The sequence below is a fragment of the Nerophis ophidion genome, linkage group LG05 (genome assembly GCF_033978795.1).
Source record: "Nerophis ophidion isolate RoL-2023_Sa linkage group LG05, RoL_Noph_v1.0, whole genome shotgun sequence".
In the NCBI taxonomy this organism is placed as follows: Eukaryota; Metazoa; Chordata; class Actinopteri; order Syngnathiformes; family Syngnathidae; genus Nerophis; species Nerophis ophidion.
In genome coordinates, this window is record NC_084615.1 from 6,461,235 (window position 1) to 6,488,576 (window position 27,342).

The 27,342-nt window shown below is 42.8% G+C and overlaps 1 protein-coding gene across 2 annotated transcripts in view; it reads left to right on the forward strand.

Annotated features, from left to right (window-relative positions):
- Positions 1-27,342, forward strand: part of LOC133552553 (short transient receptor potential channel 7-like) — a 177,622-nt gene that overhangs the window by 11,970 nt on the left and 138,310 nt on the right. The window contains exon 2 of one of the 2 annotated variants that reach the window (XM_061899794.1): positions 6,631-7,393. In XM_061899794.1, coding sequence (XP_061755778.1) covers positions 6,631-7,393 — 763 coding nt within the window. The remainder of the gene's footprint in view (positions 1-6,630; positions 7,394-27,342) is intronic. The other variant, XM_061899795.1, reaches the window with a different exon arrangement.

The window sequence follows — 27,342 nt, forward strand, 5'->3', positions numbered from 1 at the left end:
TGAGTTCAAGTACCTCCAAAATTAGTGGGACAAAACGGTGCTTGCCAAATACTTTCATCTGTGAAGCATCCATCCATCCATTTTCTACCGCTTATCCCTTTTGGGGTTGTGGGGGACGCTGGTGCCTATCTCATCTGCAATCGGGCGGAAGGCGGCGTACACCCCGGACAATTCGCCATGTTATCGCAGATCTGTGTCGTAGAGTGTTCCAGAGCTAAGCTCCCCTGGTTTTAAGTAGGGCTCGGCGATATGGGCTTTTTTTAATATCTCGATATTTTCAGGCCATATCGTAATTCACAATATGCATCTCAATATTTTGCCTTAGCCTTGAATGAACACTTGATGCATATAATCCCAGCAGTATGATGATTCTATGTGTCTACATTCAAACATTCTTCTTCATACGGCATTAATATATGCTACTTTTAAACTTTCATGCAGAGAGGGAAATCACAACTAAGTCAATTGACTAAAACTGTATTTATTAAACAGTTAGATTAGATAGTACTTTATTTATTCCGTCAGGAGAGTTCCTTCAGGAAAATTACGATTTTCAGCACAATCCCATTCAAGATCAGACAAACATTACAGGGAGACAGAACAGGATCGCTGACGGGTCTGCCAGCTTCCAGCGCCCCTTACAAAAAAAGATGAGATACAGGTAAACAAGGGGGGAGAGAAAAAAATAGAAGATTAAAATAAAATTAAAAAATCGGTCTTAAGCTGGGCCCTGGAGAGGGGGTGCAGACTGAGGCCAAGGGAAAAAAACAACAACTCATAGCCATACTACACACCCCTCTTACATGTGTGTTAGAGGGAAACATCAAACATCAAAGAACACAGAGGACATTAAAGACATTAAAGCAGCAGATACAAGCAGACACTTCTACATACAGCTATGAATAAAAAGTAAAAGAAACATATCCACTGTGGTGGCCTCTGCGGTGTTCCACGCCATCGTCCGCTGGGGTGGAGGGAAGATGGCCAGAGACAGGAGCAGACCCAACAAAGCAACCAGGACAGCCGACTCCACTCCCGGCCAGTGTCCAGTCCGCATGGATGAGCGATGATACGTCCAAGGAGACTGAGGTGTCCGACACCTGCTCACCCAGCCAAGACACCGCCAAGCCTCTCCGTCCCAGCGCTCAGTGCCAGCTCCGCAGCCCTGTCCCCTCATCCACATCTCCTCCAGTCCCTCCAAAGCGACTCCGGTGTGGCAGAGTTATTAAGCAGTGGCACAAACATTCAGGTCATTTCAAAACAGAAAGTGCAAGATTGTCAGAGATGTTTTAAAACAAGCTATTAGTGCACTTTTGTGCATGATGTCACACAAGATATTTCAATAAGTGTCAAATAAAAATAAGCTGCATAATAGGAAATCAAATAGTGTTCGTCCTTCGCTATGTGGTAGGTTCCTGCGGACGTTAGCCCCTTCTGTTGTTGACTATTTTTGTCATACGGTGTTGATGTGGAAATGTTTGCCTCGGCTTTTTGATGGTGTGGCACTGAACGGAGACGTTGACATGCGGAGTAAGCACTTTTCCAAGATGGCGCTGCTGTAGTGGCTGCTGTTGGCAGGAGCTCTGTGCTCTTGTGTCATCCTTTTGCGTTTCCCTTTTGTTTTCATGTGTTATATTTTTTTGCCTTTGGGACTGTGTGACAAGGTGTGGCACTTTCGTGACCTCTGTGGTGCTTTTTTGTGGACTATGGGATCTGCCTCATGGGAGCCTTTTGGCCATGGAGACCAGCTGCTGGGTCTCTGCCACACTGTAGTCCGTTTGGAGGGATTGGAGGAGGGGATGAGGGGAGAGGACTGCGGAGCTAGCACTGAGCGCTGGGACAGAGAGGCTTCGCGGTGTCTTGGCTGGGTGAGCATGTGTCAGACACCTCAGTCACTCTCGACGTATCCTCGCTCATCCATTCGGACTGGACACTGGCCGAGAGTGGAGTCGGCTGTCTTGGTTGCTTTGTTGGGTCTGCTCCTGTCTCTGGCGATGCTCCTTCCACCCCAGCAGACGATGGCGTGGAACACCGCAGAGGCCACCACAGTGGATATGTTTCTTTTACTTTGTATTCATAGCTGTATGTAGAAGTGGCTGCTTGTATCAGCTCCGTTACTTTAATGTCTTTCATGTCCTTTGATGTTTCCTTCTTACACACACATGTGAGAGGGATGTGTACTATGGCTATGAGTTTTTTTTCCCCCCTTGGCCTCAGTCTGCACCCCCTCTCCAGGGCCCAGGCTTAGACCGATTTTTTTATTTTATTTTAATCTTCTATTTTTTTTCTCCCATTCCCCCCCACCTTGTTTACCTGTATCTCACCTTTTTTGTAAGGGGCGCTGGAAGCTGGCAGACCCGTCAGCGATCCTGTTCTGTCTCCCTGTAATGTTTGTCTGATCTTGAATGGGATTGTGCTGAAAATTTTAATTTTCCTGATGGAATAAATAAAGTACTGTCTAATCTAATCTTCATTCTCTAGCAGGTGACTTTTCAAATGATGCCACATATTAGCAGTAATGCTACTTTTTGTAGCAACGCTTTTGCCCCACACTTGACAAATTACGGTTGTCTGTTGGACATATTCCCTCTTGAAGCCAAACCACCGCCAGACGATGGACCTCCTGCTGTTTTTCTTGGAATAATTCTTCCTTCATTTGTTACCAGATTTGCACCTTCTTTCTCTCGTATTACTACTCGCATCACAGCTAACGTTACCCATGCTGCTACTTCTCTGCTCCGCGAGGGCGTAGACGTATGTGACGTATGACTTGACAGTATGTGACGTACGATGTGACATTATGTGACGTATGTAATAAAGTGCACTTGTTTTATGTCTCTGTGAGAAGGAGAGACAAGAAGGAATGGGAAGAGCCTGTAGTGTAATGCCCGCAGCTAAAAGCAACTGCGTGAGAACGTATACTCCAATATCACGATATAGTCATTTTCAATATCACACAGAGACAAACCCGCGATATATCAAGTATATCGATATATCGCCCAGCTCTAGTTTTAAGTCTGGTCTTGGGCACCACGAGCTGGAGCTGGCATGTAAATTTGGATGATGTCTGAGATATGAGGCGTCAGTCCATGTAAAGCTTTAAAATTAAACAGCAATGTTTTAAAATCAATTCTAAAATGAACAGGGAGCCAGTGCAAACTCTCAAGGATTGGGGTTATATGCTCGCGTTTCCTGGCCCCTGTTAAAATTCCTGTTGCGGCGTTCTGGACTATCTGCAACTGGGAGCTTTTTGGCTTATGCCAGCATAAAGTGCATCGCAGTAGTGCATGCCACTTCAAAATAAGAGCATGCATGACTTGTTCAAAAAGGTTCAAAGATAAAAACGGTTTTACCTTTGCTAAAAGACGAAGATGGTAAAAACCCGATTTTAAAACGCCATTGTCAAGTTTAAAGTCGCTGTCTATAGTGACGCCAAGGCTGGTGACTTTGGGACGCACGTAATTTTGAAATGGTCCCAAGTCAGTGAGGGCCAGATCAAAAATTACAATTTAAGTTTTTACCTCATTCATTATTATAACATTCTGGGCTAACCAAGCCTTGATGTCGCATAGCATGGCCTTTTTAATTCGGCATATGAACTTGGCAGTCGTCTGCATAAATATCAGTGTTTCCCCCAGAAAATGTGTTAGTTAATGTTGTGTCTCTCCGGCGGACAGACCAGGGAAGAGGGGGGGGGGGTGGCTGTAAGGATCGGTGTACCTCAGCCTGTCGCCATCACGTCTCCACCTCATCTTTGCCACCACAGTCTGGGGGGGGCAATAGACTACAGACTGCGGTGAAGTAGGCCGGCTTCGTCGCATGAAGAAGCCTTCACTTTCTGGTTGTGTTTTCCGCTCCATTTGCTGAATGGCGATATATGATATATATCTCAATATTTTTTTCCTAAAGTTAAAAAACAAAACAGTCCTAGTTACCTGAGATACTAAGCGTCATTATTTTGTCTTAGTAAGTCAATATTTACTAAGTCAAAATAATGACATACTTAGTATCTCAGGTAACGTGGACGGTTTTGTGTTTTGTTTTTACTTTAGGAAAGAAATATCGAGATATATATCATATATTACCATTCAGAATACGGAGCGGAAAACACAACCAGAAATTTCAGGCTTCTTCACGCGATGGTGGCGACAGGCCAAATTGCACTGTTCCTTACACCCACCCAGACCTAGTAAATATTGACTTACTAAGACAAAATAATGACTAAGTCAAAATAATGACTTACTGTAAATAAGCGTTTGCAATAAGCATTTAAAAAAAAGACATATGCTCAACTTATCATGCTTAATTTATTACAGCATTTGGGAAGCCTGTAGTTGATTTTTATTCTTTAAATGTTATAACTTTATCAACATGTGATAGCAGGGACCCTGCCATTCAAAACTAGGCTGCTACATTGCTAATGATTAATGTAGCTATAGCTGAAAACATAGTACAAAAGCAATAGGAGATACTATTCATCCCTGAACACCATGGAGTTCATGTAGCATTTATGATGCACTTACATTATTATATCAACTATCCAGAGACAGAAACTCTTCATTTACCATTGTGTCTTTTTTTGCTGCTTCAGCACATTACTGTCAACACAGAAAAAGGTAAAGTGAAATAACAGACAGACAGAACTTTGCTGTCCGCAACTCAAATGAGCTAACGTTGCATCTAATTAGCCTTCACCTCAAGGACTGCGAGCGAGCTGAGCTGCCGCTTATGTTTCTCGAACGTAACGGGCTCATAGTGATGTTACTAATAGATGACTGGGAAGTGTTTACTATAATTTGGCGAGAGTCCGCTGCCTTATGCTCTCCTGCTGTACACCTATCTGCTCATCACAACGCAGGAGCACTGACTCCATGCGCTCTGAATACGCACTGCTGATTGGCTGTTACAGCTCTGCGTGTAACCAATCAGATGGTTGTGTGGGTGGGACAATGCTGGGTGCTGCAGAGACTACCAACAGACGCAGAGGCAGAACTAAGCGGAGCAGCTTGTTAAGACTTTTTAACTCTTTGTTGTTAAGGCGGCCGCCTTAGCTGCGGGAAACCATGAATATTATAATTAAGTAGTGGCGTACACGTACTGTATGGTCCCATTCAGTGTCATGTATTTCCAATTCTGTTAGAAAGATCCATCCATCCATCCATCCATTTTCTACCGCTTATTCCCTTTCGGGGTCACGGGGGGCGCTGGCGCCAATCTCAGCTACAATCGGGCGGAAGGCAGGGTACAGCCTGGACAAGTCGCCACCTCATCACAGGGCCAACACAGACAGATAGACAGACAACATCCACACTCACATTCACACACTAGGGCCAATTTAGTGATGCCAATCAACCTATCCCCAGGTGCATGTCTTTGGAAGTGGGAGGAAGCCGGAGTACCCGGAGGGAACCCACGCATTCACGGGGAGAACATGCAAACTCCACACAGAAAGATCCCGAGCCTGGATTTGAACCCAGGACTGCAGGAACTTCGTATTGTGAGGCAGACGCTCTAACCCCTCTGCCACCGTGAAGCCTCTGTTAGAAAGAGGCAAGTCAATTTATTTCTACAACTTTCAATAAAAGTGACACCCACTCCCACACAGACAAGCTCATCTTCAGCCCGTATGACAATATTTCATCCCCGTTGGAGACAAATTAGAGCGCATTTTTGTTGTACGTGACATTTATTTTTCTTTCCTTCTTCACACAAATAAGGAATTCGAGCGAGGGACCCTGACAGAAATACCTTCGTATATGTCAAATGAAAGTGGCAATGTAAAAAAGTAGCCTAACAAGCTCACCTCCAACATACTGCAATTTGTCTGCGGAGCAAAGGACCAGCACCCAATCCCTTTTTTTTTTTTTACTGCAGAGTTCATTACCTGCCAGTCATGGGTTACTTCCTCCTTCTGCACAGCCTTTATGGTGTGCCTCTGTTGCGGCGTATTTCTCAGTTAGTTCTCCTTGTTTCCACGCTCACATCCGTTCTGTTGACTTCTGGAACATACAGTAATATCAGCGGGTGAAATGAGGGTTTCATCCCTGGCCTCTTCTAATCTTCTTTTAAAAGTCGGTTTGGGGCTTTAGTTAACCGTGTAGGTCAGAGAGTTCGGCCGTGCCATTGAGAGGACTTTTTTTTTTAATAAATGGATTTTCCCGGACTGCAGTTGCATTACCACTAAGTGTTTCCCCCCGAAAAAGGGCTTGACATGAGCCCGTGAACGTTCTCCTGAGTAAACGATGTCAAATACAGTGGGGTCATGCTTGCAAATTAGCATTTATTGACGGCGAGTACAGATCGGTCATGCACGCGTGAACGGTCATAGTGACAGCGTCATCTCTCAGTCAGAGGCTTTGACCTTTCGGTCAGCGTTTTGATGAGCTTTGACCCTGATCGCAATGCCGACTCATACATGACAAATGCTTTGGTGACTGCAAGGGAAACAAGTCTGTGTTAAACACCGCTGATCGAGTTTGGCCGGCCCCCCGGTCGTAAAGTACGTCAATTTAAGGAGGCGGTAATTACTTTGTTCGCTCGTGTTATTCCATAAAGTACGGCGCGCTGAATGATGTCTTTTTCCCTCCTTTTTTAAAATTGTTCCTCGCCATATCCTCTCCTTGTCTGCAGGGTGGAGGCTATGCACCGCCGCCACACCACGCTGAGGGAGAAGGGGCGTCGCCAGGCAGTGCGAGGCCCGGCCTACATGTTCAACGAGCGCGGTTCGGCTCTCACTGCAGAAGAGGAACGCTTTATGGACGCCGCCGAGTATGGGAATATTCCCGTGGTCCGCAAAATGCTGGAGGAATCCAAAACCCTCAACTTTAACTGCGTGGACTACATGGGCCAGAATGCATTGCAACTCGCCGTCGGAAATGAGCATCTGGAGGTGACCGAGCTGCTGCTGAAGAAGGATGGGTTGGCGAGGATCGGAGACGGTCTGCTTTTGGCTATTTCCAAAGGGTACGTGCGCATCGTGGAAGCCATCCTCGGTCACCCTGCCTTCAGCGGCGGTCTGCGCCTGGCTTTGAGTCCTCTGGAGCAAGAGATGCGCGATGACGACTTCTACGCTTACGACGAGGACGGGACACGTTTCTCGCACGACGTCACGCCCATCATTCTGGCTGCCCACTGCCAGGAGTACGAGGTAGTCCACATTCTCTTGACCAAGGGCGCCCGCATAGAGAGACCGCACGACTACTTCTGCATGTGCTTAGAATGTGTGGAGAATCAGAAGAAGGACTCTTTTAGTCATTCGCGCTCCAGAATGAACGCATACAAAGGCCTGGCCAGCGCAGCTTACTTGTCACTCAGCAGTGAAGATCCCGTGTTGACGGCCCTGGAGCTCAGCAACGAGCTGGCCAGACTTGCCAACATTGAGACAGAGTTTAAGGTAATTTATGCTCAAATCCAACAATTATTATTCTTGTTCCATTGATGCCTTGAGGGAAAGTTAATCCCTCTTCATCTTTATGCAGATACTCACCTAAATGTACCCTCTTTCCCGGACCATAGGGCGCACCGGATTATAAGGCGCACTGCCCATGAATGAATCATATATAAGGCGCACTGGATTATAGGGTGCATCAAAGGAGTCATATTATAACAAACCCCGTTTCCATTTGAGTTGGGAAATTGTGTTAGATGTAAATATAAACAGAATACAATGATTTGCAAATCCTTTTCAACCCATATTTAATTGAATGCACTACAAAGACAACATATTTGATGTTCAAACTCATACACTTTATTTTTTAGCAAATAATAATTAACTTAGAATTTCATGGCTGCAACACGTGCCAAAGTAGTTGGGAAAGGGCATGTTCACCACTGTGTTACATCACCTTTTCTTTTAACAACACTCAATAAAAGTTTGGGAACTGAGGAAACTAATTGTTGAAGCTCTGAAAGTGGAATTCTTTCCCATTCTTGTTTTATGTAGAGCTTAAATTGACTTCAGGGTCTCCGCTATCGTATTTTAGGCTTCATAATGCGCCACACTTTTTCCATGGGAGACAGGGCTGGACTGCAGGCGGGCCAGGAAAGTACCCGCACTTTTTTTTTACGAAGCCACGCTGTTGTAACACATGCTTGGCATCGACTTGCTGAAATAAGCAGGGGTGTCCATGAAAAAGACGGCGATTAGATGGCAGCATATATTGTTCCAAAACCTGTATGTACCTTTCAGCATTAATGGTGCTTTCACAGATGTGTAAGTTACCCATGCCTTGGGCACTAATGCACCCCTATACCATCACACATGCTGGCTTTTCAACTTTGCGTCGATAACGGTCTGGATGTTTCACTTCCCCTTTGGTCCGGATGACACAGTGTCAAATATTTCCAAAAACAATTTGAAATGTGGACTCGTCAGACCACAGAACACTTTTCCTCTCTGCATCAGTCCATCTTAGATTATTTGGGGCCCAGAGAAGCCGGCGGCGTTTCTGGATGTTGTTGATAAATGGCTTTTGCTTCGCATAGTAGAGCTTTAACTTGCACTTACAAATGTAGCGACCAACTGTATTTAGTGACAGTGGTTTTCTGAAATGTTCCTGAGCCCTTTTGGTGATATCCTTTAGAGATTGATGTCGGTTTTTGATACAGTGCCGTCTGAGGGATCGAAGGTCACGGTCATTCAATGTTGGTTTCCGGCCATGCCGCTTACGTGGAGTGATTTCTCCAGATTCTCCGAACCTTTTGATGATATTATGGAGCGTAGATGTTGAAATCCCTAAATTTCTCGCAATTGCACTTTGAGAAAGGTTGTTCTTAAACTGTTTGACTATTTGCTCACGCAGTTGTGGACAAAGGGGTGTACCTCACCCCATCCTTTCTTGTGAAAGACTGAGCATTTTTTGGGAAGCTGTTTTTATACCCAATCATGGCACCCACCTGTTCCCAATTAGCCTGCACACCTGTGGGATGTTCCAAATAAGTGTTTGATGAGCATTCCTCAATTTTATCAGTATTTATTGCCACCTTTCCCAACTTCTTTGTCACGTGTTGCTGCCATCAAATTCTAAAGTTAATGATTATTTGCACAAAATAAAATGTTTCTCAGTTTGAACATCAAATATGTTGTTAGCATATGTTAGCATATTCAACTGAATATGGGTTGAAAAGGATTTGCAAATCATTGTATTCCGTTTATATTCACATCCAACACAATTTCCCAACCCATATGGAAACAGGGCGTGTATATATATTTTTCTAAATGTAAAAGACTTCCTTGTTGTCTACATCAGTGATTTGAGACCACTGTGTGCCGTAGGAAATTATGCAACTTCACCTAATTGGTCCAAATTTTTTTTTTTGCAAATCAATAATCATAATAATGTGCCGTTGTCTAGTGCCTGTGTTGTGAGAGCTTGGCAGAGTAACCATGTAATACTCCCTATCAGTAGGTGGCAGCAGGTAGTTAGTTGCTTTTGTAGAAGTCGGAACGCGTCAAGGATGGTTTGTCGTGATCCCGATAAGCAGAGCACAATGGGAGTCATTGTGCAGGTAAAAAGGTATGTAACGCTTAAACCAGAAATGAACAAAGGGCAAGTCCCGCTAGGAAAAGGCACTGAAGCATAGGGATGGCTATGTAAAACAAAAGTAAAACTGAACTGGCTAAAATGTCAACAAAAACATGATGCTGGACGACAGCAAAAACTTACAGCGTGTGGAGCAAAGATGGCGTCCACAAAGCACGTTCATATATGACATGACAATCAACAATGTCCCAACAGAGAAGGATATCGTACGCACAACTTAAATAGTCTTGATTGCGTAAACAAAGCAGGTGCGGGCAATAGCACTCAAAGGAAGGCGTGAAGCTGCCACAGGAGAACACCAAAAAAACAGAGCAAGACAGGAACTAAAGCACTACACACAGGAAACAACAACAAACTCAAAATAAGGCACGATAACCTGGTGGAGTTTCATTTTTTAACCTTTTCTGCTGGTGGTGTGCCTCCGTATTTTTTTATGACAAAAATGAGCCTTGGCTCAAAAAAGGCTGAAAAACACTGGTGGTTCTTTTGGTCAGAATGTTGCATAGATGATGTTTTACACATCATATTCAAGTCGCTTTCTGACAGTCGCTTCAGGATGCGCCGTTTTGTAGGCGGTCTTATTTACGTGGCTCACCTTCGACAGCGTCTTCTCCCCGTCTTCTTTGTCGTAGCAGTGTAGCGTGCAAGGATGGGAGTGGAAGAAGTGTCAAAAGATGGAACTCGCTGTTTTAATGACATTCAGTCTTTGCTTTAATCAATAACGGAGTAGGATTTCCTCAGCCGGAAACAACAACAAGGCCGGAAATGTGTCCCGTGAAAACCGTCCGACCGGAACTCTCTTACAACTAAAGTTCCTTGGGTGAATATTGTAAACTCACTACATGTGTTAGCGCTTTCATGGCAAGTTTACTGACATATATAAGCAAGAACTTTACACTACTTTATATTAGAAATGGCAACAGCGGAGGATAAATGTCCCATAACAAGAAAAAAGAGGAAGAATAAGAAGCGAACTACGAATCCAATCCAATCCACTTTATTTATATAGCACATTTAAACAACAATAAAGTTTCCAAAGTGCTGCACAGCCATGTTAAAAACAATATTATGCTCCACCAATGACTGAATAAAACAAAAAATTAATAAAAATAAAACCAATAAAAACAATATAAAAACAAATATGATTAAAAACTATTTTAAAGGGTAAAATCAATTAAAATAGTAAAATGAAAATCAAAGTGTATAAAAAACACAGAGGACAAAGGCAGAAGGGTGTAATTTTTCAGAATTTATCCAGATCTCAAATACAGAGCAGCAGGTACCAGAAGCTAAGAAAAGTTACTTTTGCATAATATTGCAAAATATGTCTTACCTCATACACACACCATAATAATACTCCTATGTCTAATGCACTGACAATCCATCAAGTGGTCATACTAAAACATTTTGATAGATTTTTGAGCGCCGTGTGTAATGTTCTATATTTCTAATGGAACATATAAAATGTTGGGGTTGTTTACTTGAGTCATATTGCCATCATATTGCAGTCTACACGTCTCATATTTGACTGCCATCTACTGGTCACACTTATCATTACACCATGCACCAAACAAAATAGTTCCGAGGTCAGTAAGCAAAACCAGAACTATTCCGTACATATAAAGTGCACTGTCGATTTTTGAGAAAATAAAAAAAAAGGATTTTAAGTGCGCTTTATAGTCCGTAAAATACGGTAATAGGTCAGTCTGATTGTGCCGATAACTCATTTTGCCGGACAATATCTTGTTGTTATTGTCAGCCTGTCAGCATTATTTTAAAACCAATTTAAGCACTAATGCAACCATAATATCTAATAAAAAATAATGCAAGTAACCCCTTCAAACGCAATAAACGTATTTCTCATTAGTATTTTTTTTTAACCATTGTATTTAAAAGGGCAAATAGCTTTTAACCGTATTTGAAAAATACATTTTAACCGGACTATAAGCTGCTATCTTTTTCCAAGGCTTTGAACCCTGCGACCTATAAAACAGTGCAACTAATGTGAGGATTGTTTTGTATTGTTTATTTGTCCAATAGTTTCCATATTATGCTGACAATGACACTAAAAAGGTGTTATTGTTTTGTGCTACGGCGCCGTCTTTTGGACGAGAACGCTTACTGCAGGGGCCGTGGGTTGACAATGTTCTTCATGTTCCGTGTCAGAAGTATATTTGTCCATAGCGTTTCTTCTCGAAATGATTTTTTTATTCATCACTCCAAACATTTGTAAGTTTTACAATATTACCAAAACAATTCATACTTACTAAACCATCCAACGGGTCTTTTTCGCCGTTTTCATATGACGCTGACGGAGACACAAAAAAATTGTGGTATTTTATGTGTTATCAATCAATCAATCAATGTTTATTTATATAGCCCCAAATCACAAATGTCTCAAAGGACTGCACAAATCATTACGACTACAACATCCTCAGAAGAACCCACAAAAGGGCAAGGAAAACTCACACCCAGTGGGCAGGGAGAATTCACATCCAGTGGGACGCCAGTGACAATGTGACTATGAGAAACCTTGGAGAGGACCTCATATGTGGGCAACCCCCCCCCCCTCTAGGGGACCGAAAGCAATGGATGTCGAGCGGGTCTGACATGATATTGTGAAAGTTCAATCCATAGTGGCTCCAACACAGCCGCGAGAGTTCAGTTCACGCGGATCCAAGACAGCAGCGAGAGTCCCGTCCACAGGAGACCATCTCAAGCGGAGGCGGATCAGCAGCGTAGAGATGTCCCCAAACGATACAGGTGAGCGGTCCATCCTGGGTCCCGACGAGCGGTCCATCCAAGGTCATCGGACCGTACCCCCTCCACAAGGGAGGGGGGGACATAGGAGAAAGAAAAGAAGCGGCAGATCAACTGGTCTAAAAAGGAGGTCTATTTAAAGGCTAGAGTATACAGATGAGTTTTAAGGTGAGACTTAAATGCTTCTGCTGAGGTAGCATCTCGAACTGTTACCGGGAGGGCATTCCAGAGTACTGGAGCCCGAACGGAAAACGCTCTATAGCCCGCAGACTTTTTTTGGGCTCTAGGAATCACTAATAAGCCGGAGTCTTTTGAACGCAGATTTCTTGCCGGGACATATGGTACAATACAATCGGCAAGATAGGCTGGAGCTAGACCGTGTAGTATTTTATGTTATGACGCCGTCTTTGGGATGAGTTTGCTTACTGCAGGTGCTGTGGGTTGACAATGTACTTCCTGTTCTGTATCAGATTTATATTTGTCTATAGCGTCTCTTCCCGAAAGGATTCTTTATACATAAATGATAAATGGGTTGTGCTTGTATAGCGCTTTTCTACCTTCAAGGTACTCAAAACACTCACTCCAAACATTTGTAAGTTTTACAATATAACTAAAAGAACTCATACTTACATAACGGTCAAATGTGTGATGTCTGTAGGAATGTTTTTATGCATATTTGTATGTGCTATCGTAATGTAATCAAGGTAATATCATTAGCATTAGTGCATATGCTGACATGCCTGTGTTAGTATTATTAATTTAAAATATAATTCTTTTTATATCGTTCCAGTTTTCTTCACCGCCGAGCACTTAATTGGTCCATGACGATGGCTTCTGTTTTGTTTGATTAGCTGTTTTACTGTTGTGTTTGGAAAAAAAAAAAAAAAAGGTATGTACATAATACAAAATATTTACGGCTTACGGCGAGTATTTGTAAACATTTTTTTTTTTTTCTTTGAAAATTTAGTGGGTGGGGCTTAAATACCAGTGCACTATGTAGCCCAGAAAATATGGTAATTATCCTAAATAAATAAACAATGAAAATAAAATGGGCTTTTAATCTGCGTTAACAAATATTGTAATCCAATAAAAAAAAACATCTTGGAGTGCAATTTTCCCCAGTTGGAAAGAGTGGGTTGGATGTTTTCCCGCCAACAAATTTGGCTCGTTTTTATCCATATTGATAGGCTAATTTTCCTCATGGTTTGAAACCGGAATATTCCTGCCATGGGACAGCTGGCTTTGTTTTCTTCCTAATTTGTGTTACCGTCCTAATTTGCTTCTCACCAGCGAGTCGTGACGAGCGAGTCTCTGCCGCTATCAGTCCGGTCTCCATTCACAGTGACAAAGATTTAATTAATTAAATTCTGCTGAGAGCGATGCACGGAGTAAAACCTCTTGTATCCTGTTTGAAAGCGAGGGACAAAGAAAACAATTACCCTTAGTTGTCAACAAGCACGGGGGTTCCAGGTGGCTGCTTTGGTAGGTGCAGTTAAAACAATAAAAAAAAACATGTCGAAAATAAACAGTGCAACAGAGAAAAACTGGTAAGGTATTAGGACTGTTTTTATATCCTAATGGCACTCGGGTAAAAACTGTTTTTAACTTGGTCCTGCTCTTGTGTGACTAAAGTCTCTTAACTGATTGCAGCAGGTCGAACAAGTGCTGACCAGAGTTCAATAAATATACTTATTGATAATTGGCCCAGGCGGAGGGATTCGAACACGTTACATTTCCCACAGGACTGCAATGTAACTGCGGATTTTCTCCGTGCCTTTTAAACAGGGATCACTAAATGGCGGACTGTGCTCAGAGGGCCTGATTCACTAAAGGTTAACGTGTATCACACAAAGCTGATCTACTAAAAGTTTGCCAAATGGATTGAGCAGAATGAGGCGTCTCAGTCTTGAAAAATATATGTTTCTCATCAAAATTCCCACAACACTGGGAGGAAACGATGCAAATATCGACGTTTTGCGAGCATTATTTTGCATTTTATTTAGCACATCAGTGTTTCCCCCAGAAAAGGCTGGGTGGGTGTATGGAACAGTGTAATTTGGCCTATGGCCACCATCACGTCTCCATTTATCGCTGCCTGCGGGGGGCAACAGACTACAGACTGTGGTGAAGTAGGCCGGCTTCGTCGCGTGAATAACCTTACAATTTTTGGTTGTATTTTCCGCACCATATGCTGAACAGCAATATACGATATATATATCTCGATATTTTTTCTGTAAATTATAAACAAAACACAAAACAGTCGTAGTTACCTGAGATACTATGTCATTATTTTGACTTAGTAATTATTGACTTACTAAGACAAAATAATGACTAAGTCAAATTAATAACATACTGTAAATAAGCGTTTGCAATAAGCGTTTGCAATAAGCGTTTGAAAAAAGGAGTTAAAAGTGGGCTTAATTTATCACAGCATTTGGGAAGCCTGTAGTGGATTTTTATTGTTTAAATGTTATATTTTTATCAACATGTGAGAGCAGGGACCCTGCCATTCAAAACTATGCTGCTCCATTTCTAATGATTATTGTAAGTATAGTTGAAAAAAAATGGTACAATAGCAATAGGAGAGACTATACATCCCTGAACACCATGGAGTTCATGTAGGCTTAATGATGCACTTACATTATTATATCAACTATCAGAGACAAAAACTCTTCATTTAACATAATGTCCTTTTTTGCTGCTTCAACACAGCTCAATCAACACAGAAAAAGGTAAAGTGAAATAACTTAGTTGTCAACTGTAGGTCAATAATGCTTGTCTTTCTTTCAGACAGACAGGGCTTTGCTGTCCGTAACACACACACACAAACTGCAAAATGAGCTGACGTTACGCTGAAAGCTAATTCGCCATTCACCTCAAGGATTGCGAGCGAGCTGAGCTGCCGCTTATATTTCTAGAACGTCAACGGGCTCATAGTGATGTTACTAGTAGTTGGGAGGTGTTTATTATAATTTGGGGAGAGTCCGCTGCATTATGGTCACCTGCTAAACACCTTTCTGCTTACCCGCACCGTCGCTCCTCTCTGCCTGCCTCTGTTGTGAGCACTGACTCCATGCACTCTGAATACTCACTGCTGATTGGCTGTTACCGCTCTGAATACGCACTACTGATTGGCTGTTACTGCTCTGTATGTAACCAATCAGATGGTTGTGAGGGTGGGACAATGCACTACTGATTGGCTGTTACTGCTCTGTATGTAACCAATCAGATGGTTGTGAGGGTGGGACAATGCTTGGAGACGTACTGACAGAGGCAAAGGCAGTAGGAAACGTAGCAGCTTGTTAAGACTTTAGGTTAACACTAAATTATAATATAAAAGTATCCAACACTTCTCTTTTGTAAAGTAAATCTGAACAGATGGACATCTACATCAACCATGTGATTTGCCTGAGACGCTGGACAAGACAAAAAAAAGAAATAAATGAAAAAAAAAATACTTTAGTTTATGCGGTGGCTCTTTGTTGTCAACTGCGGGAAACCTTGCACGTGTCAGGAGGTCCAAGCTGACAGTTCCACACATGGCTGCACAATCAGTGAGACAGACGGGAATCCTACAAGTGTGTCAACACTTTGGACGGTCAGAAAAAAAAAAAATATTAGACATATTGCCAATTCAGCAACATCATTTTATAATTTTATAGCTGCTAGAGGGCTTAAGGGGCTGATTGAAACAAATTCAATCCTTACGTTTGGTGTCCTTAAGTATATTTTAATGACATTCCTTTTTTTTTTGGACTTGAAGTTTGGACACACCTTCTCTTCAATGGGTTTTCTTAATTTTCATGACTATTTACATTGTAGATTGTCACATCAAAACTATGAATGAACACATGTGGAGTTATGTACTTAAAAATACAATGTGAAAGAACTGAAAACATGTTTTATGTTCTAGTTTCTTCAAAATAGCTACCTTTTGCTCTGATTACTGTTTTGCACACTCTTGGCATTCTCTCCATGAGCTTCACGGATATAGTCACCTGAAAGGGATTTCACTTCACAGGTGTCATAGTTTCGATGCCTTCAGTGACAATCTACATCGTAAATAGTCATGAAAGTAAAGAAAACGCTTTGAAATGAGAAGGTGTGTCCAAACTGTTGGCCTGTACTGTATATTTGACAACCAAACAATTAAACAAGGCGACACGGTAAAGAATCTGGGTATTATCTTTGACCCAACTCTCTCCTTTGTGGCACACATTAAAAGCGTTACTAAAACGGCCTTCTTTCATCTCCGTAATATCGCTAAAATTCGCTCCATTTTGTCCACTAAAGACGCTGAGATCATTATCCATGCGTTTGTTACGTCTCGCCTCGATTACTGTAACGTATTATTTTCGGGTCTCCCCATGTCTAGCATTAAAAGATTACAGTTGGTACAAAATGCGGCTGCTAGACTTTTGACAAGAACAAGAAAGTTTGATCATATTACGCCTGTACTGTATATACCTTTATATACATATATACATACATATATACCTGTACTGTATATACCTTTATATACATATATACATACATATATACCTGTACTGTATATACCTTTATATACATATATACATACATATATACCTATACTGTATATACCTTTATATACATATATACATACATATATACCTGTACTGTATATACCTTTATATACATATATACATACATATATACCTGTACTGTATATACCTTTATATACATATATACATACATATATACCTGTACTGTATATACCTTTATATACATATATACATACATATATACCTGTACTGTATATACCTTTATATACATATATACATACATATATACCTGTACTGGCTCACCTGCACTGGCTTCCTGTGCACTTAAGATGTGACTTTAAGGTTTTACTACTTACGTATAAAATACTACACGGTCTAGCTCCATCCTATCTTGCCGATTGTATTGTACCATATGTCCCGGCAAGAAATCTGTGTTCAAAGGACTCCGGCTTATTAGTGATTCCCAAAGCCCAAAAAAAGTCTGCGGGCTATAGAGCGTTTTCTGTTCGGGCTCCAGTACTCTGGAATGCCCTCCCGGTAACAGTTCGAGATGCCACCTCAGTAGAAGCATTTAAGTCTCACCTTAAAACTCATTTGTATACTCTAGCCTTTAAATAGACTCCCTTTTTAGACCAGTTGATCTGCCGTTTCTTTTCTTTTTCTTCTATGTCCCACTTTCCCTTGTGGAGGGGGTCCGGTCCGATCCGGTGGCCATGTACTGCTTGCCTGTGTATCGGCTGGGGACATCTCTGCGCTGCTGATCCGCCTCCGCTTGGGATGGTTTCCTGCTGGCTCCGCTGTGAACGGGACTCTCGCTGCTGTGTTGGATCCGCTTTGGACTGGACTCTCGCGACTGTGTTGGATCCATTATGGATTGAACTTTCACAGTATCATGTTAGACCCGCTCGACATCCATTGCTTTCCTCCTCTCCAAGGTTCTCATAGTCATCATTGTCACCGACGTCCCACTGGGTGTGAGTTTTCCTTGCCCTTATGTGGGCCTACCGAGGATGTCGTAGTGGTTTGTGCAGCCCTTTGAGACACTAGTGATTTAGGGCTATATAAGTAAACATTGATCGATTGATTGATTAATAAAAATATTTTTATGTGAAATAAAACTTCTTGAAGTCTGCAGCCTCTCTTCAATGAGCGGGGCTTTAGGTTTCAATGTAGATTCACTGCACGGCTGCTTCTAAAATGTCCATAAAAAGTGGTAGCTGTCCCCCGCATGTTTGAAAGCATAGCATAACATGATAACTGTTGCACTAAATGAGTGTCTCCATGGTGATAGTACACACAAAGTCCTCATTTGAATAAGGCAGTCTGCACCAATATTTTTGGGTCATGTCACCATACGTGATATATATCTGGATATTTTGCCTTAGCCTTGAATGAACACTTGATGCATATAATCACAGCAGTATGATGATTCTATGTGTCTACATTCAAACATTCTTCTTCATACTGCATTAATATATGCTACTTTTAAACTTTCATGATTATGAAATCACAACTAAGTCAATTGACTAAAACTGTATTTATTGAACAGTTATTAAGCAGAGGCACAAACATTCATGTCATTTCAAAACAGAAAGTGCAAGATTGTCAGAGACATTTTAAAACAAGCTATCAGTGCACTTTTGTGCATGATGTCACTAAGATGACATTAAAACAACACTAAATTAAATTGCACTTTTTGTGCAAAACGCTACTACAATTGTTTGAAACAAATAAAGTGCACTTTTGTGCATGATGTCACTAAGATGACATATCAAAACAACACTAAATTAAATTGCACTTTTTGTGTAAAACGGTACTACAATAGTTTGAAACAGATAAAGTGCACTTTTGTGCATGATGTCACTAAGATGACATATAACAACACTAAATTAAATTGCACGTTTTGTGCAAAACGCTACTACAATAGTTTGAAACAAATAAAGTGCACTTTTGTGCATGATGTCACTAAGATGACATATCAAAACAACACTAAATTAAATTGCACTTTTTGTGCAAAACGGTACTACAATAGTTTGAAACAGATAACAGATAAAGTGCACTTTTGTGCATGATGTCACTAAGATGACATCAAAACAACACTAAATTAAATTGCACTTTTTGTGCAAAACGCTACTACAATTGTTTGAAACAAATAAAGTGCACTTTTGTGCATGATGTCACTAAGATGACATATCAAAACAACACTAAATTAAATTGCGCTTTTTGTGCAAAACGCTACTACAATAGTTTGAAACAAAGTGCACTTTTGTGCATGATGTCACTAAGATGACATATAAAAACAACACTAAATTAAATTGCACTTTTTGTGCAAAACGCTACTACAATAGTTTGAAAGAGATAAAGTGCACTTTTGTGCATGATGTCACTAAGATGACATCAAAACAACACTAGATTAAATTGCACTTTTTGTGCAAAACGCTACTACAATAGTTTGAAACAAATAAAGTGCACTTTTGTGCATGATGTCACTAAGATGACATATCAAAACAACACTAAATTAAATTGCACTTTTTGTGCAAAACGCTACTACAATTGTTTGAAACAAATAAAGCGCACTTTTGTGCGTGATGTCACTAAGATGACATATCAAAACAACACTAAATTAAATTGCGCTTTTTGTGCAAAACGCTACTACAATTGTTTGAAACAAATAAAGTGCACTTTTGTGCATGATGTCACTAAGATGACATATCAAAACAACACTAAATTAAATTGCACTTTTTGTGCAAAACGCTACTACAATTGTTTGAAACAAAGTGCACTTTCGTGCATGATGTCACTAAGATGACATCAAAACAACACTAAATTAAATTGCACTTTTTGTGCAAAACGCTACTACAATTGTTTGAAACAAATAAAGTGCACTTTTGTGCATGATGTCACTAAGATGATATATCAAGAAACAACAATAAAATAAATTTCACTTTTTGTACAGAACACCACTACAATAGTTAAAAACAAATAAAGTGCACTTTTGTGCATGATGTCACAAGATAACTGCCAAATAAAAATTAGCTGCATAATAGGAATTGAAACTGTGTATGTCCTTTACTATGTGGTAGGTTCCTGCGGACGTTATCTCCTTCTGTTGTTGACTATTTGTTTCGTTTTGTGTTAATCTGGACATTGTTGTTTTCGGCATTTTGTCGGCGTGGCACCGAACAGAGATGTTGACATGCATTTTTCAAACACTTCATTCTCTAGCGGGTGACTTTTCAAACGATGCTACAAATGAGCAGTGCTGCTACTTTTTGTAGCAACGCTTTAGCCGCATACTTGTTCAACATATTCCCGCTTGAAGCCGAACCACCGCTAGACCATGGACCCTGTGCTGTTTTCTCGGGAATTAATTCTTCCTCAATTTGTTACCAGATTCGCACCTTCTTTCTCTCGTATCGCCACTCGCAACCCACCGTTAGCGTCAAAGCTAATGTTACCCATGTAGCTACCTCTCTGCTCAGGGAGGGTGTGTGACGTTGCACGCGTGACGTATGTAAGAAGGAGCGCTTGTTTATGTCTCTGTGAGAAGAAGAGACAAAAAGGAGTGGGAAGAGCCTGTAGTTTAATGCCCGCAGCTAAAAGCAACTGCGTGAGAACGTACACTCCAATATCACCATATAGTCATGTTCTATATCGCACAGATACAAAGCCGCAATATATCGAGTACATTGATATATCGCCCAGCCCTACAACACGACCACTAAATTAGTTTGCACACGTTGTTTAGCGCGTGATGTTTGAAACTCAGTAAATCAGGCCCGTGGAAGGCATTCCCTACCCCTTCCACGGATACCACGTCACAGGACCCAGGCGTGGCGTTTTAACAGAGTTTTTAGTGTACATGTAATGCCAAGAACATTATTTTCAGATGTTCTCCCGTCTCTCCCACCTCTGTCCTCCGCTGGCCGCTCACTGTTAAATAAATGATAAATGATAAATGGGTTGTACTTGTATAGCGCTTTTCTACCTTCAAGGTACTCAAAGCGCTTTGACACTACTTCCACATTCACACACACATTCACACACTGATGGAGGGAGCTGCCATGCAAGGCGCCAACCAGCACCCATCAGGAGCAAGGGTGGAGTGTCTTGCTCAGGACACAACGGACGTGACGAGGTTGGCTCTAGGTGGGATTTGAACCAGTGACCCTCGGGTTGCGCACGGCCACTCTCCCCACTGCGCCACGCCGTCCTTAGATGGTTAGATCACCACGTACCACCTGTGAAATCTAATCACCTGCCAGCCGTGTCTCGCCGGCCCTCAACACGGCTCTGCCCTCAACACCATTGACAGAGGCGGGGACCTTTGCTCCTGCAAGCGCGCTGATCACACCCTCCCTCCACAAGGCCATTGCCGTGTTTGTGTGTGGACGGTCAAAATTTTGCTTTTTGTTTTGTGTCATAAGAAATGTGCGACATTATCTCATGTTATGACAAGTTATTGACTTACGGGTCCTGATTTCATTTGGCACACGCGGGCAATTGCAAAGTAACTTTTTTGATGTTCGCTCCTTGTAAGAAATAAATGATAAATGGGTTGTACTTGTATAGCGCTTTTCTACCTTCAAGGTACTCAAAGCGCCTTGACACTACTTCCACATTTACCCATTCACACACACATTCACACACTGATGGAGGGAGCTGCCATGCAAGGCACCAACCAGCACCCATCAGGAGCAAGGGTGAAGTGTCTTGCTCAGGACACAACGGACGTGACGAGGTTGGCTCTAGGTGGGATTTGAACCAGTGACCCTCGGGTTGCGCACGGCCACTCTGCCACTGCGCCACGCCGTCCTTAGATGGTTAGATCACCACGTACCACCTGTGAAATCTAATCACCTGCCGGCCGTGTCTCGCCGGCCCTCAACACGGCTCTGCCCTCAACACCATTGACAGAGGCGGTGACCTTTGCTCCTGCAAGCGCGCTGATCACACCCTCCCTCCACAAGGCCATTGCCGTGTTTGTGTGCGGACGGTCAAAATTCAGCTTTTTGTTTTGTGTCATAAGAAATGTGCGACATTATCTCATGTTATGACAAGTTATTGACTTACGGGTCCTGATTTCATTTGGCACACGCGGGTAATTGCAAAGTAACTTTTTTTGATGTTCGCTCCTTGTAAGAAAGCGCTGCTTTTTCAGATAAGATATATATCATTGGTTATTATATTGCTCACTCTAGTCAGCTGTGATAAATGTGTGTAACGGAGGCCAGCGAGTGTGACTTGTGTCCTAATGTGCCTTTGGCTTTATTACCACGTGGTAGCACAAATTCATCCAATCCACGTCTCACATCCACCGCCCCAACTCTCACACAATGAAAACCTGGGCTGATAAAGCCAACTTTCTTCTCGCTTGCGGACATACCGCGTCACTCACCAGGCCCATTCTGAAGCAGGGGTCTTCAAAAGTCAAATTGATACAGAACATTTTTCTGCAAAATAGGTTCGTACTGATTTACGGCTCACGGTAGAGGTTTACATTAGGCTTTGTGAGTGCTTTGTTTTAGTGACATCAGGGTTTCTCCCTGCTCAAATTGAAGCAGAGGTGGTACAATCCGGGTCATGCGCCCAAGTTGAAACGCAAAAATGTTCAGTTTTTTTCAATTTACATTAATAGGATGAGAATCAGCACCTCCAAGTCCGAGACCGTGGTTCAATCAATCAATCAATCAATCAATGTTTATTTATATAGCCCCAAATCACAAATGTCTCAAAGGACTGCACAAATCATTACGACTAAAACATCCTCGGAAGAACCCACAAAAGGGCAAGGAAAACTCACACCCAGTGGGCAGGGAGAATTCACATCCAGTGGGACGCCAGTGACAATGCTGACTATGAGAAACCTTGGAGAGGACCTCAGATGTGAGCAACCCCCCCCCTCTAGGGGACCGAAAGCAATGGATGTCGAGCGGGTCTAACATGATACTGTGAAAGTTCAATCCATAGTGGCTCCAACACAGCCGCGAGAGTTCAGTTCAAGCGGATCCAAGACAGCAGCGAGAGTCCCGTCCACAGGAGACCATCTCAAGCGGAGGCGGATCAGCAGCGTAGAGATGTCCCCAACCGATACAGGCGAGCGGTCCATCCTGGGTCTCGACTCTGGACAGCCAGTACTTCATCCATGGTCATCGGACCGGACCCCCTCCACAAGGGAGGGGGGGGCATAGGAGAAAGAAAAGAAGCGGCAGATCAACTGGTCTAAAAAGGAGGTCTATTTAAAGGCCAGAGTATACAGATGAGTTTTAAGGTGAGACTTAAATGCTTCTACTGAGGTAGCATCTCGAACTGTTACCGGGAGGGCATTCCAGAGTACTGGAGCCCGAACGGAAAACGCTCTATAGCCCGCAGACTTTTTTGGGGCTCTAGGAATCACTAATAAGCCGGAGTCTTTTGAACGCAGATTTCTTGCCGGGACATATGGTACAATACAATCGGCAAGATAGGATGGAGCTAGACCGTGTAGTATTTTATACGTAATTAGTAAAACCTTAAAGTCACATTTTAAGTGCACAGGAAGCCAGTGCAGGTGAGCCAGTATAGGTATATATGTATGTATATATGTATATAAAGGTATATACAGTACAGGCGTAATGTGATCAAACTTTCTTGTTCTTGTCAAAAGTCTAGCAGCCGCATTTTGTACCAACTGTAATCTTTTAATGCTAGACATGGGGAGACCCCAAAATAATACGTTACAGTAATCGAGACGAGACGTAACAAACGCATGGATAATGATCTCAGCGTCTTTAGTGGACAAAATGTAGCGAATTTTAGCGATATTATGGAGATGAAAGAAGGCCGTTTTAGTAACGCTTTTAATGTGTGACTCAAAGGAGAGAGTTGGGTCGAAGATAACACCCAGATTTTTTACCGAGTCATCTTGTTTTATTATTTGGTTGTCAAATGTTAAAGTTGTATTATTAAATAGAGGTCGGTGTCTAGCAGGACCGATAATCAGCATTTCCGTTTTTTTGGCGTTAAGTTGCAAAAAGTTAGTGGACTTCCATTGTTTAATTTCATTAAGACACCCAACTGACCACAGTCCGGCGTGTTGGTCAGCTTTAGGGGCATGTAGAGTTGGGTGTCATCAGCATAGCTGTGAAAGCTAATACCGTATTTGCGTATGACGTCACCCAGCGGCAGCATGTAGATGCTGAAGAGTATTCGCCCGGAAAAGGGTGGAGATCTTGCCCCAAGTGGAGTAGGTCAAGTATTTGGTTTGGTGGCTGCAGGATTAGGTCTCTGCTTTTTGCAGATGATGTGGTCCTGATGGCTTCATCTGGCCAGGATCTTCAGCTCTCACTGGATCGGTTCGGAGCCGAGTGTGAAGCGAATGGGATGAGAATCGGCACCTCCAAGTCCGAGTCCGTGATTCTCGCCCGGAAAAGGGTGGGTTACCATCTCCGGGTTGGGGAGGAGACCCTACCCCAAGTGGAGGAGTTAAAGTACCTCAGAGTCTTGTTCACGAGTGAGGGAAGAGTGGATGGTGAGATTGACAGGCGGATCGGTGCGGCGTCTTCAGTAATGCGGACGCCGTATCGATCCGTTGTGGTGAAGAAGGAGCTGAGCTGGAAGGCAAAGCTCTCAATTTACCAGTCGGTCTACGTTCCCATCCTCACCTATGGTCATGAGCTTTGGGTCATGACCGAAAGGATAAGATCACGGGTACAAGCGTCCCAAATGAGTTTGGGTCTCTCCCTTAGAGATAGGGTGAGAAGATCTGCCATCCGGGAGGAACTCAAAGTAAAGCCGCTGCTCCTTCACATCGAGAGGAGCCAAAGGAGGCGGTTCAGGCATCTGGTCAGGATGCCACCCGAACGCCTCCCTAGTTGAGGTTTTCAGTGTACGTCTGACCAAAGGCCACGGGGAACACCCAGGACACGTTTCTTGCAATAATGGATACTATAATGGTTTAAATCAATGGTTCCCAAACTTTTGCAGGCTGGCGCACCTTGGCTCCCCAGTGAATTCCTAGCGCCCCCCCCCCACAGACACATATGGAAACAAACACCTCTTTCTTGATATTTGGTATGCTGCAATTTGAAAAGAGAATGTTGACCGCCTGAATGCGGTTTTTATTATAAGATAAAATTCTGAACATTACAAGCTTGAAATTACAAACCTGAGCTTTTGCTTTTGTAGTCCATGCTGTCGGATCTGACTGGGCCAGAGCGGCGTGTGGTAACCGGACCCTGATGCGTCGTCCACTGACTCGTCCTGCTGCACGTGTTGTGTACAAATCGTCAAACAAACGTTCGAACTTCTGACTTCGACTTCGGACTGCCGCCCCCCTACCGCCCCCTTCTTCCTCACCGCCCCCCCAGATCTTTCCACCGCCCCCAGGGGGGCGGTACCGCCCACTTTGGGAACCACTGGTTTAAAAGGTATGCGATTTCAAGCCGTACATGTATTTTTTTCTGTCAAAATGAAAAAAATCAATTACATTTAGTGAGGAAAATATGAAGTACTTTGCGGGCCAGATAAAATGATGTCCTGGGCCAGATCTGACCCCCGGTCCATGAGTTTGACACCTGTGGCCTAAGTGCTTGCATAAGAGAATGACGGGCTCCTAGCTTGTGTGGTGGGGCCACTTCTGCTTGAGACACTCATAGATGTTTTTGAAGCGGCCTTCAATCGCTCTGTGGACAAACATTTTCACATGTTGTCACCACCATGAATGATTACATTTTAACTGCCTGTTATGTTCATTTCTCTACTCTGTTCCACCCGGACTCTTGACTTTCCTCCTCGCCAGATCGCTTCTTAAAGTAGTGGGTGATATATCAATCAATCAATCAATCAATGTTTACTTATATAGCCCTAAATCACTAGTGTCTCAAAGGGCTGCACAAACCACTACGACATCCTCAGTAGGCCCACATAAGGGCAAGGAAAACTCACACCCAGTGGGACATCGGTGACAATAATGACCCAGTGGGACGTCGGTGACAATGATGACTATGAGAACATGATACTGTGATACTGATGATACTGATGACTATGAGAACATATGAGAACATATGAGAACATGATACTGTGGAAGATCAATCCATAATGGATCCAACACAGTCGCGAGAGTCCAGTCCAAAGCGGATCCAACACAGCAGCGAGAGTCCCGTTCACAGCGGAGCCAGTAGGAAACCATCCCAAGCGGAGGCTGATCAGCAGCGCAGAGATGTCCCTAGCCGATACACAGGCGAGCAGTACATGGCCACCGGATCGGACCGGACTCCCTCCACAAAGGAGAGTGGGACATAGAAGAAAAAGAAGAGAAACGGCAGATCAACTGGTCTAAAAAGGGAGTCTATTTAAAGGCTAGAGTATACAAATGAGTTTTAAGGTGAGACTTAAATGCTTCTACTGAGGTGGCATCTCGAACTGTTACCGGGAGGGCATTCCAGAGTACTGGAGCCCGAAATGAAAAAGCTCTACAGCCCGCAGACTTTTTTTGGGCTTTGGGGATCACTAATAAGCCGGAGTCCTTTGAACGCAGATTTCTTGCCGGGACATATGGTACAATACAATCGGCAAGATAGGATGGAGCTAGACCGTGTAGTATTTTATACGTAAGTAGTAAAACCTTAAAGTCACATCTTAAGTGCACAGGAAGCCAGTGCAGGTGAGCCAGTACAGGCGTAATGTGATCAAACTTTCTTGTTCCTGCCGTATCTGCAACGCTACAAACATAAACGTTACTTTGACACGGAGAAAACCATTTTTTAGATAACCACGACATGCTTGTAATGCTTCCTCCTTTTCGTTGACCTTGTACCAGTCAATCTCTACCTTTATGAAACTCTATCTGATCTTTTAACTATTTCATTTATCTTTTTGTGTCCTTGGCATGAAGTTGAAGTGCATCCGGCAGTGGAGGCTCCTCTATGGAGTCTTGGGGCACTAGGAGGTTAACCCATTTACTACTGTTACCCCAGGTGGCCCTTGGCAAAGACCTAGTACTTGACTGCCCCCTAGCCAGGGGTACAGTGAAGACCTCAACGGTGGAGCAGGTGAAAGACGTAAGACTTAAGAACTACCACAACGGCCGCGATGGCGGCAGAAGGCTGCAGCAGAAAAAGGTACCCAGTCGTCTTGGACTCCATACCACTGGACCCTGACCCCATTCTGTTAAGGATCGTGTTGTGACGTTAAACATAGTCACGCACAAGCATCCTCCATAAAGGGATACACCCCTACCAGAAAGATCGTCATACTCGTTGGAGTGACCGCTGATGATGATCTGATCCTATGCAAACTTCTAATCAATTCTTCAATCAATCCATTTATTATAATTAATCAGAAAAGGTTGGAAAGTGAAGCTAACACTACTAGCTGTGTTCACTTACAAGAGACAAAATGTTCACAGCACAGTCTGGAGTGTTCTATAGGAGTCCAGTGATCCCTCCGTCTTGCAGACATCCACTACGGTGGTCAACGTTATGCAAGAAGTAGCAGGATTCGATCTGTTTCTTCTTCGCTAGTTTGTTCAGGTCTTT